Source organism: Heterocephalus glaber, unplaced genomic scaffold (genome assembly GCF_053883595.1).
Source record: "Heterocephalus glaber isolate CG9 unplaced genomic scaffold, H.glaber_assembly_v1.0 deba00001442, whole genome shotgun sequence".
Classification (NCBI taxonomy): domain Eukaryota; kingdom Metazoa; phylum Chordata; class Mammalia; order Rodentia; family Bathyergidae; genus Heterocephalus; species Heterocephalus glaber.
The window spans coordinates 20,931,953-20,953,714 of NW_028258296.1; the positions used below are offsets into that span (position 1 = coordinate 20,931,953).

The 21,762-nt window shown below is 43.2% G+C and overlaps 2 protein-coding genes across 2 annotated transcripts in view; one reads left to right on the forward strand and one right to left on the reverse strand.

The window, feature by feature from the left end:
• Nucleotides 1–14,991, reverse strand: part of Ddah1 (dimethylarginine dimethylaminohydrolase 1) — a 274,592-nt gene extending 259,601 nt beyond the window's left edge. Inside the window, exon 1 of the mRNA XM_087213017.1 lies at nucleotides 14,774–14,991. The gene's annotated coding sequence lies outside the window, so the exon portion shown is untranslated. The remainder of the gene's footprint in view (nucleotides 1–14,773) is intronic.
• Nucleotides 14,992–18,155: 3,164 nt separating this feature from the next.
• Ccn1 (cellular communication network factor 1) lies at nucleotides 18,156–21,032 on the forward strand. The gene is made up of 5 exons (XM_004841347.3): nucleotides 18,156–18,409; nucleotides 18,709–18,922; nucleotides 19,269–19,625; nucleotides 19,752–19,960; nucleotides 20,072–21,032. The coding sequence occupies exons 1-5, from the start codon at nucleotides 18,347–18,349 to the stop codon at nucleotides 20,372–20,374; spliced, it is 1,146 nt and encodes a 381-aa protein (XP_004841404.1). The 5' UTR covers nucleotides 18,156–18,346; the 3' UTR covers nucleotides 20,375–21,032.
• The last annotated feature ends 730 nt before the right edge of the window (nucleotides 21,033–21,762 follow it).

Here is a 21,762-nt window from a genome sequence, read left to right on the forward strand (position 1 = left end):
AGATGGTTTTCCTGATGTGAACTTGGCTGTTCTCCTTGGAGGAGCTTGGGTCCTCACTGTCCCTGGGAAGGGCTGCTGTTCTCATCAGGTGGCTCTGGTCTTTGCCTTGAACATCACTTCCTGGCTCCAGTGCACATCCCTCAGCCTAGATCCTTCACTCCTGCCAGCTCAGGCTTTCTGGCTTCTACCACTGGCCTTTGGGCCTTCCCGGTGGAGATCCTTGATATGGACTTGTATGAGACCTTGCCTTGGCCTCTAGGCCTCTCACTGGACTTGTGCAGGGCATTGCCATGGTATCCAGGCCCTTGGATGGATTCTTCGGGTCTCTAGCGTATGGATAGATCTTCTGTGTATTTGATATTTTGGTGAATATTATGAAATAATCCCATAAATTATGTGTCCCATATTAAATCCATTCCCTTGCAAACCCTGATTACAACAGAGATGTCTTAGAAACAAAAAAGGAAGATAGGCATGGCTGTAATCCCAGAACTCAGGAGGCTGTGGCAGAAGAATCACCACAATTTCAAGGCCAGCCTGAACTACGTAGTGAGACCCTTCCCTCAATAAAACGAAACTAAACAAAACAAAAAATAGAGAGATGATGAAAAATGGATTCAACAGCTGCTAGATGACACAAAAAAGACTAATCTAATATTAACTAGAATTAGTGAAAAATCATAAGACAGAACAAATGGCATTAAAAATAGTAGCAGAAATAGTAGCAGAAAACTTTCCAAATATAGGTAAAGAATTAAACACACATATAAGTGAGGCATATAGCCACAATCAGAAAAGAACCTCTCCACCTGACACATCATAGTCAAAATTCCAGAAATCCAACACAGGGACAGAATTTTAAAAGCTGTTAAAGAAAAGCAACAAGTCACTTATAAAAGTAAATCCATTAGAATTACACCAGATTCCTTAACACAAACCTTAAAGGCCAGGGGAGGTTGGACTGAAGTGTTTCAAGCCCTAAAAGAAAACAACTTCCAAACCAGACATATATATCCCGCAAAATTATCTTTCAAAACTGATAGCTAAATAACATATTTCCATTTCAAAGAGCACCTCAAAAAATTTATAACACATGACCACAAAATCAACACTCAAAAAAAATTCTCAAGGATATCCTAGGAAGAGATAATGAAAGTAACAATGCCAAAAACTCTAATAGAATGAATACACCAGGCAAGGTGAGCAGTTAGGCAGAAAGGGGAAGAAAAAAAAAAGGAAATCAGCCACAGGAAAATAATGCAGTGATAGGAATGAGTTAATACCCTTTGGTAATAACTCTTAGTGGAATGGTCTCAATTCTCCAGTCAAAAGGCAGAGACTGTCACAATGGATCAAAAAAATTGGAATAATATGCTGTATACAAGAAGCATAATTGATCCAAAAAGAAATTCACAGATTAGAAACCAAAGGATGGAAGACTATATTCCATTCAACAGGAACACAGATAAAAGCAGGAGTAGCTATCTGAATTTCAGACAAAGTAACTTCCAGCCAAAACTGATCAGAAAAGGCAAAGAAGGTCACTATAAATTAATTAAGGGAACAAGAAGAGATAACAAGTATAAACATACATGCACCAAACACCAACATGCCCAACTTCATAAAACAAACACTACTGGACATAAAAGATCAGATAAACATCAACACAATTATAGTGGAGAACTTCAATATTCCACTGTCACAAATGAATAGATCCTCAAAAATAAAAGACCCAAATCAATAAATGGGTAACTGAAATGAATAGACACTTCACAGAAGAAGAAATACAAATATCCAGTAAATATATGAGAACATATTCAATATCTCTGACCATTAGAGAAATACAAATTAAAACAACACTGAGATTCCATATTACTCCAGAAAGAATGGCTATCATCAAGAAGTCAAAGAATAGCAAACATTGCTAAGGCTGAGGGGAAAAAGGAAACTTTATGCATTGTGGGAATGTAAGCTATTACAACCATTATGGAAATCAGTATGGAGAGTCCTCAAAAAATTAAAACTAGATACTCCAGTCAACCCAGCTGTCCCTTGTTTTAGGTATTGTCCCTAAAGAGTTAAAGACATCATATTACAGTGATACATGCATTCCCATGTTTATAGCAGCACAATTTACAATAGCTAAATCTTGGAAGCAGCCTCTGTGTCTATCAAAACATGAATGGATAGGGAAAATGTGGTATTTATATACAATGGAGTACTACTCTGCCATAAAGTAGGATAAACTGCAGTCATCTGTAAGAAAATGAATGCACCTTGAGACCATAATATTCAGTGAAATAAATCAGACACACAAGCTCAAATGTTGCATGGTTTCTCTTTTATGAGAAATCCAAAATATCGATAAAGAGCAGAATAAGAGATAAGTAGTAGGAAATGGAGAGTAGATCTTTTGCAAATGGAAGGGAAGCAAGAGATGGAGGCAGGGAGAGAGGTGAAGGGGATTTTTAAAAAGAATTAAGATGCTTTATGCACATATTCAACTCCGCATGAGGAGCGGGATCATTATGTACTACAAACATGTACTAAAAACAGACATAAAATTGAACAAAAAATAAAATTAGTATAGTAAAATTTTGATTTGCAAGAATAATTCATTCTGCTCATAATCAAAGCACTTATGTATCAAAGCAGCAACAGAGAGAGACTGAACATGTGACATTTGATGTGATGTAGGACTCATATTGCAAGGCACTGCTCATTTATCAAGTTAAAATTTCTTAGAAATGTTTGCTTATCTTGCAGAACACTTGCAGACCAAATTACTTGCAATCCCAGGTTTGATTGTGTAATGTGGAAATAGTGCTGAGATTTAAAGAGATAATAAATATAGAAGATGTTGTAAAGAATGCTACTGGAGAACTAGGAGAGCTAGTTTAAATTTTCTATCACTAACTGGTTGTTTGGCTATAGACATAGCCACTATTTTTGAGGCCTTATTCATTCATCTGTTCTTTCCTTCTTCACTTCCTCCTGTCATCTTTTGTAGAGATACTTCTTGAGAATCTAGTATATTATGTTAAGTACCAGGATATTTGTTCTCTCAAGGTTCTTGCTAGGAAGAAAGTCACATTTAAAATTAGGGCCGGGGATTTAGTTCAGTGGTTCCACCACCTGCCATGCAAGCACAAGCTCCCGAGTTTGATCCCCAGTACCAAAAAACAAAACAAAACAAAATTAAATTAAAGTCATAATTAAAATAGTACAAAATATTAAATATAACAATGGAGACCTCAGAATTGCCTTCCACTACAGAAAGCCTGTTCATCAAGAGGCATTATTAATCACTTTCTATTACTCAAAAGAAAGTCAATTTGGATTGTAGACTTTTATCACCTCTGTTTTCATTTTGACCATACTTCTAACATTGATGATATCAGTTAAGTAACTGAACTTAATTGGACATTGGGTAAACAGGTGAGCCCTTTGTGGCCTTTCTTTAAAAAGGAATTGTAAATGGAACCAAGTGCCAGACTCTTCGACACTGTTGCTTCTAATCCTTCCAAATAATAAAGTTATAATTGACTACATATTTCTATCTCTAGGCAAGAAAATACTTTAAAATAGCACCACAGCAATTGATTGCTACAATTTCCAATTTGAATCTCTCATAATTCCCTAAAGATTCTTCAGGTCTGTGTTGAAACAAAAGTCCAAAAAATGCATAATGGCTTTATTTTTAAATACCAAAAATGAGATATTTTGAAACAATAATCTCACTGTATTAATAAATCATAAGGATAGGTATGAAGTTTATTTAGAAATTAATGACTTACAATATTTGAAGATATTTAAAATTGATTCATAATCCAGGGTATTTTAACAGTTTATCACAAAGACCAATCATCTTTTCTCTATTTAAGATATTATTTAATTAAGAAAAAAATAAAACTTTCCATTATGGATTTGCATTGAATTGTATCCCCCACATGTGTGTCTCCACATGTAGCCAAGTTGAAATGAAGTAATATTGGATTTGGAGTGGGTCCTAACACAAAGACTGATACTCTTACAAGAGAAGGAAATTTGAACATAGAAATATAGATACATGGAGTAGAAGGCTGTAGAAAGAAGGATAAATTAGAGTGATGCACCGACAAGCCAAGGAGTGCTGAGAACTGCCAGCAACCACCAGAAGTGACAAGAGGTAAGGATGGATTCTTTCCTAGAACCCTTAAAGGGCCTGCTGATAACTGGATTTCAGAATTCTAGCCTCCAGAACTACAAGAATAAATTTCTGTTGTAAGCTGCCTAGTTTGTGGTACTTTGTCACAGCAGCCCCAAGGAACTAATAGTTTCTTCACCAAAATTACAATATTTCTACTTTCAACCAAAATAGAGGAACAGTGGCTAGATATACCTCTGCCTGAAACAAAATATCTTTTGCCTGGATGAAAGATCTAAAACAACATTTTGCAGTCATAGGACATCAAACAGCCCAGGATAATAGTTGGCTAGAATGGATAATTTTTAAAAAATCCTACAATTATCCCCCCCACCTTCTGCTTGAATAGGATATGCAAGCTGCAGCACAAGCAGAAGGAACCTAGTCTGCCAACAGTCTCCCTGAGTTGGACAGATTGTGCTTAGGTGAGCCCATAGTGTGTAGGGACAATAGGATAGAGTACTGGGCAAAAAAAGGTGCTCGGAGAGAGAGCTCCACAAATCTTCCATTTCCACTACAGAAAGCACTACATATCAATGGGCATTATTAAACACTTTTTGTTACCTAAACGAAAGTTGACTTAGATTGTAGACTTTTATCACCTCTGTTCTCATTTTGACCATCTTCTGACTTTCGTTACCCCTCATTTCTTCCTCTAAATACTGATTGGTGAGGAAGCTATCCAAGGCTGGAGAAAGAATTTTTTTTCTTATTTTTTTTTATTCATAAAGTTTACTGGTACATTTTAGGGTTACAATATGATGACATTCATCATTAGGAATTTGTACCTTTACATGATATATCTGGGTTCTTATTTTTTTCCCCATTTGGAGAAAAAATTTTCAAAAGGAGCAGAGGGAACAATTCTCAGAACACACTGGGAATATTTTGTGTTCCCAGCAGCAGGATGTAAAACTTCATAAATTACAGAACATCATATGGAGCACTCAAAAGTGTTTTTGCTGTAGTTGTAGGGGAAAATTAGCCCTGGACTGGTGCTGCCCTGGCTTCTAACAAAACTTAAAAGCAAGACTTGAAAGGATTAAACTATTTCCAAATAACTGTGTTCCAGAACAAAATCCAGGGATATTTTTAGAAGTGTAAATACATCTAGTCTAATAAGGTAAAATTCACAATATCTGACATCCAGCCAAAAATAATTAGGCATGCAAGTAAGGAGAAAAATGATCTAAAATGGCAAGATATGTTAATAAATAGAAATAAATTAATAAATGCTATACATGATAGAATTTACACACAGGAACATATATTCCACATTTACAGTAAAGCCTTAGAAAGATTAAGCATGCTAAATAGCAATATAAAAGATATTTTTTAAAGACCCAAATCAAGCTTCTAGGGCTGAAATTACAATGTCCGAGGTGAAAAATACAATAAGTGTGATTAACAGGAGATTATATACCTAGCGTGAAATAAAAAGCTGATGAACTTGAATAGGCAGCATTAAAATTGTCCAGAATAAAACACACAGGGAAAAGAAAAGAATATAAATAAAATAAACAGCTTTTCATCAAGCTGGTTGAAACTTCAAGTGACCTCCTGCACTTGGAATTAGAGTCTACAATAGTGCAACGAAGGATGTAGTGAGACAAAAAATTATTTGAAAATATAATGGTTGGAAACATTTTCCAAATTCTGCAGAAAATTTAAAATGTACAAATTCAAGAAAATGAAACACAAGAAACACAAAGAAAACTACATGAATGCACATCACAAATTGCTTTAAACTGGTGATAAAGAAAACATTCTTATAAGCAGCCACAAAAAAGATACATCATATAGAAAAGAATACATTTTCAAATGTCAGCATACTTCCATTCACAAACTACGCAAACCAGAAGCAGTGAACAACATCTTTAAAGTAATAGAGAAGAGAAAATTAACCCCCAGTAAACAGAAAAAGGAAATAAATAAAGATGGCATTCCATGAACAATGGTGGAATCAAATTGAACAATACTTCGAAAGGCTACCAAATGTAATGGAACCATAGAGTGTAGTTCTCTTATCTGGTATTCTTTCCCTTCTTTTCCATTTCTATTGTGACAAAACTGGGCTCTCCTTTGAAACTATGCAACAGAAACTTTGAGTTTCGTAATACACCATTTCAAGTAAGGCCAAGACTATAATTCATAAGTTATTAGCTATCATTAGAATATCAGAAGATACAAGCTTACTATATGCTATAAACAATAGGAAGCCTGGGTTGCTTACCAAGGAAAGTGGAAAGACCATTTGGATAAAAATATCCAGCCTCTTATGAATGAGAGGTTGTTGGAGAATCCTCAGGTCTATTTGGCACTATGTCTAAAGCACAGTGAAATACAGGCAGAGAAAAACATAGCTTGCTCTTCCAAGCTTTGCAAAGGAAGCATTGATAGTTCAAGAGCAGCAGATTTAATGTGATGAGAAGACTTCATCTCTAGTGTGGACACATGAACAGGAGGGCTCCTGAGGCAGCTCCTGTTCCACGTACCTTTATAAAGCCACCTGCTGAACAGTATTTATACATACACAGTACAGTCTTTAGCCCAGCTCTAGCCACTTCAGTGATAAACACCCCAGCTCTCTTCAGAGACCACATCTTCAAATCAAAGACCACATCTATACACATGGTGCAATTATTTCATAAATGTGCTTTAAAAGGCAAGAGTAGACCCTGTAGAAATCTAAAACGTTATATATAACACCCATGAGAGAGCCTGGAGATTCAATAAAAATGAAACAAGACTTCAAATCCTAGTTGAAACCAAAGAATAGAGGCTTATTGTCTCTTTTCCAAGTTAAATTTGATTTTTAAAACACTTTTAAATGCATTTGTTTCTATCTTTCAGTGAGAGTTTGGGTGGATCCAGGTTTTATCTGAACCAATGTGCCTATCTTTTTCCCACAATGTGGAAGAAAACAGACAGATGATGACTCACAACTCAGCACACTTCTTGGTTTCTATGAACTGACACCAAATTGCTTTCCAAAACAGAGGCGTTTACAAAGGACCCAAACCTGTATGCTTCTGGCCTGAGGATGTAGATCATGATATAAGGATTCCAGCATGGTACTTCATTAACTCGGTTTGCTTCCAGATGGCACTGACTAGTAACTGGAGAAGAAACTGCAGGTGGAGATTGTCTCAATTAGCACTTTATGTCCCTTCAGAAGTCTTCCCTGAGTTTGTTGTCACCACTTATCTTCCTCCCTTAGCTCCCTAGCCCCAGCTTTCAAGTTTACACCCTATATTAGTCACTTTCCCATCACTGGAACAAGATTTTGGACATTCACAACTTAAAGAAGGAGAGGTTTAATTTGGCCCTCAGCTTTGGTGTATCAGTCAATGGTTGGCTGGCTCCAAGGCAGAAAAGCCATGGTGGAATGGTCTGCAGGAAGGAAAGCTGCTCACCTCATGGGAGCCAGAAAGAGGAGAGAGAAAGGAAGAGCTAGGGACGAGAATACACTTTTTCAGATCATGACCCCACTGACCCACCTCCAGCCAGGCCCCATCTCCAATTGCATGAGACTTCTAGGGGGCATTTTAGATCTGAAGCATAACATGGACCTTGAAAACAGTGTTTGTAGGATGGTCCTACCATGAAACTTGGCCCTTTCTGGTTACTCCTCCTGCACTGGCACTCAAAAACTTCTTTCCTGTTCAAAAAAGCAGGGCAAAGACCTAGAAAATGCAGAAAGCATAGAAAAAAGAAAGGTAGATGAAGCCTGGATTAGTTGTGGTAACAAGAAAGGACAATGAATCCATGGCAATGTTAAAGTTTACTACTGCTCTTCCCAGCTCGGCCTGATTTCCACAAGCTTGCCCTTGCTCAGTGAGTTCTTCCATCCTCACCCACTGCACATGATCCTCATGCTCACTGCTGACTTTCTCTGTTTACCCCTGAACATGCCAGTCCCCTCTCAAAGTCTTTGTGGGAGCCACACATTGAAACATGGGTCCCAAGCTAACCTTAATCACATTTACAGAATACATCTCAGTTTCCAAAGAGCTGGCCCGTAACACAATTTTATTAAATCCTATCAAAATTCCATAAACTAAGGTGATAGGCCATGCCTTTAATACCAATACTGTGGTAGGCTGAGGAAGGAAGATCGCAAGTTCTAACTGAGCCTGGGCAACTTAGCACTTAGTAAGACCCTGTTGAAAAGAAGTGTGTGTGTCTGGGAGACACTGGGAATGTAGCTCAGTGTAAAGGGACTGGGTTCAAACCCTAGTACAAAGCGGGGAAGGCTGGGGATTCAGGTCAGTATAAAGACTCTGGTTTCAAGCCCCAATACCAAAAAAATTCTGTGAGATATTATTATTCCGATTTCACTGCTAAAGAGATTGGAGGCCCAGTGAGATTAAATTGTTAACCTGAAGCAGCACCATTGCCAGAGTTACCAGCAGCACCTCTTCCCACATGGCCTGTACCTCTTTTCCCAAGTGTTTGATATTTTTTATTTTTGTTTTTGAGCTCTCCCTCACTTGCATACTCCATATCACCCATCCTTTACCCTCAACACACACACACACACACACACACACACACACACACACACTCTCTTAAGACAGCCACCTGACTTCCTTCTCAAAACAACTTTCTAGGTTATACCATACTACTCTGGCTTTGCCTTAGTCTGCCATGGCACTTTCTATCCATCTTTCAAACACAAAATCCCCAAATCATGCTTCTTTTGCTATTTCTGTCATGGAGACTGTCATCTGTCTTGGAAAACAGAGAACACCTCTACCTAAATCACCCTACATGGTGCCTAGTAAGGCAGTAAGTGTAAGTACAGGCTTAATATCACTGTTGTTCTCTGATTATAATGATGGGGCCAATGATGTCAACATGATCTCATTCACTTGAATTTGCATCTCCTTTTGAAACCTCAAAGACTTCCACATCAATGGGTCTGAGAGTGCTAAGGAAAGTTTAAAGGGTTGCCTCCATAAAGACAAGCTGATAGTAAAAAATAGAAAAGAGCACTCATAAGAAATTCAAGAAGTCAGGACAGTGTTGCAGAAATGTGGAAAAGACACAGGTCTTGGCGTCAGACAAATGCTTGTGTGATCTTGGGCAAGTTGCTTAATTTCTTGAAACCTCTAATTCCCAAGTTTTTAAAGATGTCGAAAAATTCATCTCAGGATTCTCTAGAACATCATGTAAGGTAACCTAGAAAGCATTTGGCTCATGGAAGTTGCCCCGAAAATGTCATTTTCCTTTTCTTTCCTTCCAGAAAGGATCCAGAATCATCGAATTTACAGCAGCACCCTAAAGATTGGTCTCAATCACCTTCCATGAAAATACACATGTTCTCTGCAATTACCAGCTTCAAAGAAAACATATATGTTAGGGAACAATGGACCTACTTCTGTCGTTTACCAAAATATACAAACCAAACGAGACTCACATATTTAAAGGGTGGCCTCCAAGGAAGACATGCATCCCTTATCTGCTCTCCCAAAGCTGCTCTTTGAGCATCAACCCAACACACTGTATTGTGTGTTCAGGCATCTGCATCTCCCCTTGGTTGGGGGAGCCCCCATGGCAAAGCCCAAATATTATTCCTCTTAGCTTTGCAACCTAACTTGAAGGCTGCCCCAGTTATCAGGTTTATTACATTGAACTGAACCATTCATCTTTGGGTTTGCAATGTCCTAGTGTATATCCTACACTTCATTAGTCCCCCAACAGCATTTCCTGTAGCCTCAGAAATTTCAAGCATTGAAGGAGGGAAGGAGGGGGGAGTAGAAAAGAATTAGGATGTGTTAGGTACATGTGCCAAATCCCCATGACAAATGTAATCATTATGTAATACAAACATGTACTAATAAAATTTTTTTTTAATTAAAAAAAAAGAAATTCCAAGCATTGAGCCCACATATTCATTTTGTTCTTTGGGAATCAACTGTTTCAAAATAGCTTCTTTTCTTTTTTCCTTTTCAAAGCTAAAACCTAATCAAACAGGAAAGGGTAAAAGATTTCAGAGAAACAGAAATACCTGGGATGAGTCCCTAGTTGCTCTAAGGGGCTCCCCCATGCCCACACCCAAGCCTCAGGGACACCTTGTGCAAGGCTCCCAGGTGTCCCTGGCCGTGCTGGAGGGCTCTGTGCTTAGTAACAGTGTTGTGAGGTGACCGCAGGTCTTGGGAGGTGGCAGCTCTGCCTCAGGTAACAAAATCAATGGTGATGACTCAGTAACAATGGAGGTATCTCTCAATCTCTGAGACGTTCCTCCTCTGTTCTGACACATCTCTTTTTTCTCTCCATTTTTTTTTTTTTTTAAGAGGAAATAGGTACAGGCTCAGGCAAGGGCCCAAAGGAGGGAACCCTTTTTCATTATTTAACTCACTCATTACCAATCTCTCATTGAGAAACTGGGGTCTGCAATTACTGAAAACACAAGCTGAAGGCACACCTAGAAAAATATCTAAGTGAAAGATTCATAATCAGTTGTTAGGGGGAAGTCAAGCAGCTGCAGACCAAGTTTTTAAACCTAAAGGCAGGTTTCAAAGAGAACAAATAGCAAGCAAACTGTCCCTGAAAAGAATGGCCTTGGAGACACTCTCCTGAAGCTTAACAGCTCAGGGCCCTTATACCAATTACTAACTTCTAGTGAAGCCTTAGTTTTCTTGTCTTTTAAATGAAAATAAAAATACCATACATGGTTGCTCATAAGCATCAGCTGAGATCTCATATACTGACAGCCCCTGGTAGGCAAAGCCCAGACCCCATAGAATGCCCCAAGTATCCCTATGGCTCCTCAATGCCATGTCCAAGCATCGGTCAGCACGTATCCTCGAGCACAGTACTTTGTTTTTACCTAGTTGACCCTTTTGGGTACTTGAGGGCATCGCCCCTGAGCTGGGGCAAACTTACTACTTTATAGATGAAGAAACCAAGGCTAACACCTCACATGGCTCACCACTGGCTGCAGGCAGAGTGGTAATGCCATAACAGGCAAGACTGTTTGAGTGCTTGCTTGGTCACTGGTGACCCAGTACACACCAGAATACTGGGCTCAGCGGATCTTTTTAATCACTTCATCAGTATCCCATATATCAAAGAATTCCACTGATTTTATAAGCAGAATTCATCTCATCTAGAGAATAGATGATATTCTTTAGAGTCAAGCTAGCTCATTCTATGCTAATTGTAGTAAAAGTTAAGATACTGATGGTACTTAGCAGTAGGAATAATTATAAATTATTAAGAACTTACTATGTGCCAAGCATCATGCTGAGCATTAAACATGTCTTATGTTTTATTTCTGTTAATCAGCCCAACTGCCAGTATCCTCCCTTATGCTTAATCTCCACTACCTGAAAAAAGCTGGCACAAATAAATGGCTTCATTTTTGTAGCATTTATCTGTATGTTCATTTACTGTGCCAAAGATCAAAACCTTTCTAAATTCTGAATGTGGTATGCGTGGTTTTAAGTGGGCAATTAAGAGACAGGTATCTCCAGAAATAAAATGCAAGAGGTGGAGATTAATTCTTGATTTCATGAATCTGGAGCCAACTCATTTGATAGTACTTGTAATTACTATATTTCATGTTGCTCAATCATCTCTGAGAAGACAGATTGCAGGGTGGGGTGGGAGAGGTGCCTTCCAGTCCTTTCCAGTGCAACGTTTCTATGTTATCACAAGACAAGAAGTTCTGTAAGGTAAGTGATTTAGACAGATATGCCTGGCTTCCGGTGGAGGGATGCCAGGTAAAGGAAATAAACAGATACAGTTCCCATTGGATACGGATGCCCTAAAAAAAGTGTTTCCTATAGTGCTGCCAAGGCAATGCGAGCTGCTTCCAACATTAATTCAGGTGGAGAGGAAAGAGAGACTGAGTAGTTTTTGGGAACTGGATAAAGCAGAAAATAAGAAAACACCACATTTTCCAATTTGGTTAATAGGACACGCACACTCCAACAACCAAGAGTTAAGCGGAAACTCTGATTCCTGTAGAAAGTTTTGTCCATCTGACAACTAAATGGGGACCACGGCGCTCTTCCTGGTAAGTTCACAGGTGGCTGGAAGTTACAGGATGCTGCACCGGAAAGCTTCTTAGAGACATGCAGTCTGGACATGCCAGATGGCACTCTGAAAACATTTGCTTCTTTGGTTTCCTAGGGTTAGTCTAGGTAGTCTTTAACATTGTAATTCATTATTAATGTAAAAATTTGAAAATTTCACATTAAAATCCAGATTTCTGGTATCACTTTAAAAAATGAGAAAACTTTCTCACATTTTCACCTAGCAACTACTCAGTCCCCCATAGATGGTCCCCACTGTCACGATGGTTCTCAATGCTTGAGGCCAATATCAACTGGTACTAATCCTCAGGCATATCATTTGGTTACTTGACTGAATCTTGCAAGCACTGAGCTGGAACAATCCCATCATGTTATAGTTAAAGAAGCCACAGCAGTAATTTCACATGGTTCACTACTGCCTGTAGGCAAAGTCCCAATGCCATAATAGGCAAAGCCATGTGCACACAGTCCCAGCTGATCTCTCTTGTCAATTGTCTAAAAAATCATATAGTCTAGCCAGATGTGGTGGTGCACTTCTGTATTCCCAGTACTCAAGAAGCTGAGGCAGGAGGATTGCCAAAACTTTGAGGCCAGCCTGGGATAGATAGTGAGATAGTGAATTCAAGGCCAACCTCAAATGCAAAGTGAGACCCTGTCTGAAAAAATGAAACAAAGCAAAACAAAGGAATCATATGGCCTAGCCACAGTAGACTGTTGTCACGCATAGCTAAGGCTCTGTTCCCTCTGTGCCAAATGTGCTTCTCTGTTATCAAACTCTTGCTCATCCTCTTATACTCAATTTAGTAGTGACACCCTAGCTGCTCAGGCAATGAAGCCTGTTCACAGTAGCAAAAACTCACTCTGACAGACCTTAGAGTCTGCCAGGGGAAGTTCAGTGTTGAAGTTCCCTTTTTTATGTCCCCAGTGCCATGACACACCTTCTAAGGCTCAGAAGATAAAGAATGTATTTTCCAACACATAAGTAACTGTACTCATAAATACAGTCGGGAGAAAAACTAAGTTAAAAGCATACCTGGTCCTTGAGAAACACTTACATTGATGGGACATCAAATAAACAATATTGAAATTTTAACTTAGTAACACATGTTCCCACCAGGCCAAGCTTTACTTCAGAAATAGGGATGGCCTCAGCAATGTGGTTTATGTGGCTTATGTCAGAAGAACCCCAAGCATCCTAAATATCTTCTGCACCAGTCTGCCAAGGTGTCTACAAGTCCTCTTTGTAAACTTACTTGTACTAAGACCTTTTTCTGTTAAAGTGCAATACCTGTTCCCCCTCCACCTTGAGAACCAGTACAATAGGCAATTCTCAGGGGTTAGCAGCTTCAGTTAACTTACCAAGTCTTTTTCTAACAAGCATTTCTCCTAGACTGTCTGAGTAAGTTGTGATACTGTTAAACAAAAGGAAAGTTCCAGAAGAGGGAGAGGACAAGCCTGAATGTCAAAGATGGAGAGCAGGCAATGCAGCCCAGGAGTTAAGTGAAAGACCTGGGTCCAAATCCAGTTCTGCTACTGCTAGGTGAGTGACTCCTGGCTTGTCACTTAGCTTCTGCTCCTCCATTTCTTCATAGAGATAGCAAATGATAATGTTGGCAAGAGGACCTGCCTCAATGGGGCAGTGGAGAATTAAGAGTATAAATAGGCATTCCAAACTATGCCCCACACAAAGTGAGCCGTATAAAAGTGTTTGTTCTGGCACTATTAGGAGGGGGTGACCTGAGATTTAGTGCAGAAAGGGACTGGTTGGTGCCTCCCTCCCTAACTTACTGATGAAGCATATAAGGAGGTCCCGAGGGGCTGGGCAGCTGACGCAGAAGAGCTGCAGGGAACTTGCTGAGAAGAGAGGAAGGAAGGTTTGTGGGAGAAGAGAAACAGTGAGCTCCAGTGTGTCCCTCTGAAGATAACGGAACCCGGTCCTTGAAGGCTTGCCCCCAGAGGATGTCCCATGTCCCCGCTGGGTTGCGCTCTGTGGCTGCGCAAACGTCGCCCTTCCCGGGCCTGGGCGTACCCACGAAGCCTGGCGGGGCGCTGCAACTCGCTGCCCCGCTGGGAGGAAGAGTCAACGGCAGGGCGGAAGGGAAAAGCGACACAATCGGGCCGCGGGGCCCTGCGGGCCGGCCACCCACGCAGCACGGGGCCGTCTCGGGCCCCTCACGGGATGCGGGTTGGGGTCGCGCGGCTGCAGTTCCTAGGACACCCGGGGTCCCTCGCGTACGTCGGGAGGCCTGGGCCGGGGCAGTCTGGGGCACTTTTCAGGAACGCCCCAGGGCCGCCGCCGCCCCCCAAAGCTGGATGACGGAGTCTTGAAAGACTTTCACCAAATATGGGCCGGGGCTGGAAACGTCCTGTGCCGCGCGCCGCCGGAAACCTCGAGTCCTGGCAGCTGCGGGGACCGTGGGCGCGCGGGCCCGGCGGCCGGCAGGGGGCAGCGGAGGCCGGAGGTCCCGGAGCCTGGAGCCTGCGCCCGGCCTCCCTTCGCGCGACCCCTGTCACTGTCTCCGCAGGGATCCTTGGGCCTTACCTGCGCCTCTGCCACTCGGTTCCTGCCACCACCACCACAATCGCGGTTTCCTTTGACTGTCCTGGCGATCCAGCCGGGGTGGAGGTGCGGGACACGCCACTTTAAAGCTGGCCTGCTGCAGACGCCATAAACTTCTGTTTATTAAGGTGGCTATAAAAAATGCAGTTGTGAGACTGGGTGTGCAGGCGAGTATCTGATTATGGACACACACACACACACACACACACACACGCGCGCGCGCGCACACACGGGTATTAGAGGCACTCCTGTTGCTCCGGGCAGTGGTTCTCAAGGTGTGATCTCCAGATCAGCAACATTGCCACCACCTAGGGGGACTTGTTAAAGTGTCACCAGGGGGAAACTCTGAGGTTGGGCCATCAGTCTCTCAGCTGGACCCTCCGGTTGCTTCTGATACACGCTAAAGTTTGAGAACCACTGGACTAGGGCCAGGAAACTGGGCCACCAGGTTTTGGGTTATGATTATTCTCAGGTGCTGCCAGACAGTGCACCCTTCTTTGGGTGACCCAAAATTCACCCGCGGCTGCGAGGGAACGACTTCCCATGGCTCAGTCCAAAGCCAGGAGCTGCAGGAGACAAGCAGTGCCTTCTCCGTGGCTTGCAGCCCAAGGAAACAAGGCCGTTATTCCCTCCTGAGACGCCCTGTGGAGAGGAGTGGGAGGAGGAAGACAGCGGAATCAGCCCCCCCCCCCCAAGCAACACTTACCCATAACATTTGCACTTTTCCTCTCCTATCTGTCAACGTGAACTGATCTGCAGCTCTCAGCAGAGGAGGCGAGATGGCGACCCCGACGCCTGGGCTTTCTGGACCATCCTTGGGTAGGACGCGAGGAGCCGCTGTTCCTCTTGCCTGAGGTCGTTTACTAGCCGGAGCACCAGGACATCTTACGTAGAAAGGCTGTGCACACAGGTTAACCAGCCTTTCCCGCTTCCTAACTCCTGGCCCCTTAGCTGCGGTCCCCCCCCCCCCCCACTTCACACCCCCTGCTTTAAAAGGGCAGCTGGTGAGGTTCTCTGAGTTTCTCTTCTGGGGCAAACTTATTTTCAAGATTCCCCAGTTGAAGTCCAGAAACAAAACCCATGCACCCTTGTTAGAAAACTTTGATCTGATTTTTCAAGGAATCTCCAGAATGGCGTGTGTGTGTGTGTGTGTGTGTGTGTGTGTGTGTGTGTGAACGAGGAACAGCAGACTGGATCTCTTTGCCACCTCCCCAGCCCATAAAGGAACAAGGTATATGAGGGGCAGTTGGATCATCCGCTGTAATTTTATTTTAAATTATGATAGATTGCATGAAAAGCAAGGAATTCCAAAGAATTTCCTGCTCTGGGAACAGAAGTTAAGTCTATATTTAACAACATTTGAAGCTGTCAAGAATGCTTTGTGGTTGGATAACAGAGGCAGAAAAATGTTAAAAACGCAGGCTACTGCTATACCCAAATATGGAAATATTGTTACGTCTGGTGTCTGATTCACCATCTGGAAATACTTACAACCATGAAGTCAAATAGAAAAGACGCCACAACAGAAGCCAGGAACCCTCCTCTCCATTCTCTTTCTCCAACACCTCCTCCCATCCTATATTGCGCCTACTCCTTCGCCTCTCCCTGTCTAAGAAAGAAACAATGAAATGCTAAGGCAGGGAAAAAAGATCTCTGATTAATAATTGATGAATTGGCTTGCAGTGGGAGGTAGGTCTCAGACTTTTCTCCCTTTATTTGCCTAACACCTGACAATCCATTGTCTCCAAAAGTCCCCACCTCCAGAGAGCCTTACAGATCCTACTCCCTCTAGCAAATACCTCTTGGGGTTATGAAAGGGCACTTTTGAATGAATGAACTTAACTCTTCCCTGCAACTGTTCTCACTGGAGTGTGTTGTCATCCCACTAGCTTCTCATTGAGCTCAACAGAATCTTCAAGGGAAAGCCAACACTGAAGGCCTTTTTAAGCAAGCCTGCCTAAACTGTGAAGACTGAACAGCCCTAAATATATTTTTAAAGTCATTATCCAAGAGAATATGCAAAAAAGGAAGCCTGACATAATTTTTTAATTTAACTTACACAAGCTAGTTTTTGAAACTTTCGGGGAAAGTCCATCAATCACACTAACGGTGTTGGTGATGCTCACATAATTTGCTTTGTGAGGACGCTTGTGTGTGCCTTGTGGGTAGAAAAAGATCTTAAAATCTGTTAACATTTTTATTACACTGTTACAGCCTAAATCCCCTTTTTACTTGGAGAGAAAGGCATTGCAATTCACTTGAAATGGAAGGCTTCCAAGTGATCCCAAGAAAACAGTTAAAAGACCCTGCAACATTTTCAACTTTAAGGAGTCTGCTTTTTACCAGAGATTGCTCGGGCACAGTGGTACTGCTGGAATCTGTTTTGGCCTGGCAATATTAGCAGGTGATGATTTCGGGCCAAATCACTCCACGGTGGTCCCCCCAGCTCCTGGCTGGCTGTTCTGTTCCCATTGCCGCCTGCCCACCCCGCGAGGGAGGCAGGGAGGGCTTACCCAGACTCCCGTATCCGTGAGGAAGTTTAAATCAGCCTCCCGGAGAACTCCCAGAGTTCGTTTCCTCTTGGACTTCCAGCCCAGGCAGTGGGCTGGAACTAAAGTGGGAACCTCCAAAAACAAACACGTACAACATACCAAAAAGAGGAAAGGGGGAGGGGAGGGGAAAGACCTCTGCCTGGGAATTTGCCAGACGATGAGGGAAGCTGAACCTCCCCCTTTTCTCATTCATAAACGCCACTGTGGGTATTAATTTGCAATACACTTAACTTGGCTAATAAACATCATGCTGAAGGTCTGGGACTTGATCCGATCAAGCCTGTTTGAAGTCCACAAATAGATTCCTGGCTCCAAGACTCCCTCTCCCCGTGGACTCTCAATAGATAACCTGACTCTCACCTTGGCCGTAAACAAGCACACATCTATCTCTTTGCTTTTCCGGGCGAGGGCCTCCGTGGCTGCCCGTCAACTGGGCATCACCCAACGAAACGACTTTTATTCCTTCCTTTCAGGTCCTCCCACTATCCCAGTCCAGGCAAAGTTCTGAACCGCCCCCCCCTCCCCAGCCCTCAACCCGCACAGCTAGGGCCCTTCCATCACAAACATCACGCCCAAAAGATTCCTCCCCAGTGGAAGTCGTTATTTAAAGTGGAAAAAACGGGCTGTTTTCTTGATGGGTCCTGGACAACCCCCCCCCCCCCAAGGTGCAATGGAGCCAGGGGAGGTGCTTGGCAGCAGCCCGCGCCAACCAACATTCCTGAGATGTTTGAGAATTCTGGAACGCGCAGACAGAACCGACGTCACTGCAACACGCGGCGCCGCCGCTGGCCGGTATAAAAGGCGGGCTCCGAGCGCCTGGGCAGACCGCGAGCGAGAGTGCCCCCGATCAGCGCCCGCGCCCTCTGCTCCTCTCCGCCGGGACCGCGAGAGAAGGACCCCTCCGGAGCCACGCGCCGCCTCGGCCCTCGCCCTCCTGCCCGCCGGGACCCCGCCGCCCCGGGCCCTTCTGCCGCGCTCGCCCCGGCTCCTCCTGCGCGCCACAATGCCCTCCCGCACCGCTCGGGCGCTCGCCGTCGCCGTCACCCTTCTCCACTTGGTCAGGCTGGTGAGTTGGACTCTCTGGTGCCACCACTTCCCAGCCTGCTGTCCCCATCCCTTTCCCGCGTCGCAGGAAAAACTAGTCTAAAAAGTTTGGGGGTGTTTGGAGGTAGCTGTATCTTTAAGCCTCCTGAAGACGTGTCAGGGGCCTCTTAGTAGGCGCAGCGGCCGGGCAGTTGGAGCTGGTTGGCTGGGGATCCGAGGCTCCTAATCCACAGAGTCAGACCCGCGTCCCTTCCCGGGGCAGCCTGGGCGCCTCTCCTGCGCACCGCTCCGCGTCTCACGCGCCTCCTCTCCCGCTTCCAGGCGCTCTCCACCTGCCCCGCCGCCTGCCACTGCCCCCTGGAGGCGCCCAAGTGCGCCCCTGGAGTCGGGCTGGTCCGAGACGGCTGCGGGTGCTGCAAGGTCTGCGCCAAGCAGCTTAACGAGGACTGCAGCAAAACGCAGCCCTGTGACCACACCAAGGGGCTGGAATGCAATTTCGGCGCCAGCTCCACCGCTCCGAAGGGGATCTGCAGAGGTAAGATGCTTGTGGTTTGGTCCCTTTAAAAAAACAATAGTCCCCATAGTCCAGAAGTTTAGTAACTTTGAGACCATGTATGGTGTTGCTTTGTTGTTGGTAGCTTGGCAGAAAGGCACATGATTTCAGCAGTCTGGAATGCAATTCAGTGTGTCTGGGCCCAACGAAAAGCGCATACGGAAAAGTGATTCCTGACTAACTTATTGTTCTGGTCTGCACTCTCCGGGGAATTGTAGGGAACTTTACCATAAATTGAATTTAACAGCAGAAAATATGTATGCATTTCAGGTCGTGGTTGGGAATCTTAAATTAATCTCTCCCTTTCTCTTTTTGGTGATCTTCGCAGCTCAGTCAGAGGGCAGACCTTGTGAATATAACTCCAGAATCTATCAGAACGGGGAGAGCTTCCAGCCCAACTGTAAACATCAGTGCACATGTATTGATGGCGCCGTGGGCTGCATTCCTCTATGTCCCCAAGAACTCTCCCTTCCCAACTTGGGCTGTCCCAACCCCCGGCTGGTCAAAGTCACCGGGCAGTGCTGCGAGGAATGGGTCTGTGACGAGGATGGTGCCAAGGACTCCGTGGACGACCAGGACGGCCTCCTTGGCAAGGGCCTGGGATTCGATGCTTCCGAGGTGGAATTAACGAGAAACAATGAATTGATTGCCGTCGGAAAAGGCGGCTCGCCCAAACGGCTCCCCGGTAAGTGGAGACTCAACAGTCAAGTTGCTGTGCTGAAATACATTCCTAGTCTGAAACTTCATGCAAATGAATGTGTCTGTGTCAGCCTGCCTTCTGAGAAGTCTTGCGTTTTGTTTATCTCTCTAGTCTTTGGCATGGACCCGCGAATCCTTTACAACCCTCTGCATGGCCAGAAGTGTATCGTTCAAACAACTTCGTGGTCCCAGTGCTCAAAGACCTGTGGTACTGGTATCTCCACACGCGTTACCAATGACAACCCTGAATGCCGCCTGGTGAAAGAAACCCGGATTTGTGAAGTGCGGCCTTGTGGACAGCCGGTGTACAGCAGCCTGAAAGTAAGTTCTCTCAGGGACTTATAGGCTATTCCCTGGCAGCTGGGTGGGATGTGACCCTCTCTTTCAAGAAAGTTATCATCCCTGATTTGCCTTTTCTCCTCTGTCTTACAGAAGGGCAAGAAATGCAGCAAGACCAAGAAATCCCCCGAACCCGTGAGGTTTACCTATGCTGGATGTTCAAGTGTGAAGAAATACAGACCCAAGTACTGCGGCTCCTGTGTGGACGGCCGGTGCTGCACGCCCCAGCAGACCAGAACTGTCAAGATGCGCTTCCGTTGCGAAGATGGGGAGACGTTTTCCAAGAACGTCATGATGATCCAGTCCTGCAGATGCAACTATAACTGCCCACATGCCAACGAAGCGGCCTTTCCCTTCTACAGGCTATTCAATGACATTCACAAATTTAGGGACTAAATGTTACCTGGGTTTCCCATGCAAGGCTGGACAAAGGAGAGAGCGGCCTTTGAGAATCACGGAGCGATGGGTGGGGGCAGTATGGGTGAAGGGACTCAGTGTAGAAGGGATGCCCTGCTCATACTTGAGTAGCATTAAGGTGTTTCTAAACTGCCGAGGGGGTAGTGTGGACGGACACTAATGCAGCCGCGTTTGGAGAATACTTTGCTTCATAGTACTGGAGCACATGTTACTGCTTCATTTTGGAGCTTGTGGTGTGGATGACGTTCTGTTTTCTGTTTGTAAATTATTTGCTAAGCGTATTTTTCTCTAGGCTTTTTTCCTTTTGGTTCTACAGTTGTAATAGAAATAATGAGATTAGTTGGACAGTGAAAGCCTTCATTTGTCCTTTGACAAAAGTGAATGGGAGAGCCTTCTATCCCTTCCTGGGGGGAACGACACTCTATGAGTGTCTGTTAGAGGCAGCTACCTGCACTCTAAACTGCAAACAGAAATCAGGTGTTTTAAGACTGAATGTTTTTATTTATCAAAATGTAGCTTTTGGGGAGGGAGGGGAAATGTAATACTGGAATAATTTGTAAATGATTTTAATTTTATATTCAGTGAAAAGAATTTATTTATGGAATTAATCATTTAATAAAGAAATATTTACCTAACAGCGGAGTGTGTGCTCTTCAGTATCTTTAGCAACATCCAAAATTATTGGGAACAGGCTAGCTTGCATGTTCAATTATTCACATAGAATTTATTGAATGCTTACTGTGTGTCTGGAATGATTTTAAGTGGTTTATTGGGATATGGGAGTGAACCAACTTATGAAATGAAATAGGACAATGACTTTCATTACAAATCTTTGGGAGAAAAATATCTGCCTAAAAGTAATATTTGAAAAATGTATACTGAACATAGACATTGTGGAACATAGAAGAAGGAATCGAAGCAGAATTTATGAATTTTTACAAAAGCTTTATTTTTATAAGAAGTTTCACTCTAAGGGTCTCCATCACTGTATGAGATTAGCAAGACAGAGTACAGGTTAGAGGGCAGCATTGTAATTATCAAGTTCTTGTGATGTCACTGCAATAGAGGCAAGAGAAACCCTTCAATGAAAACAGTCCATAACCAGGGCTGCCCTCATCTAAATCCACAGGCAAGATTGAGTATGGTTGAAGACTTTTTTGTAACTATATTTTTCCAATATCATTTCTGCAAATGAGGATAGCTACTTAAAAATTCACCCTTAACTGGTAACGGGAAAAAATCCTACAATCTATAGGAATCAGTTTGTTTTCAGTAAATGAGTTTGAAGCACTGTTTTCTGTTAATCCTAATAAGATGGTGATCAGATAAACATGCTCCTAAATGCAAAGGAATGCAAAGAATTTCAA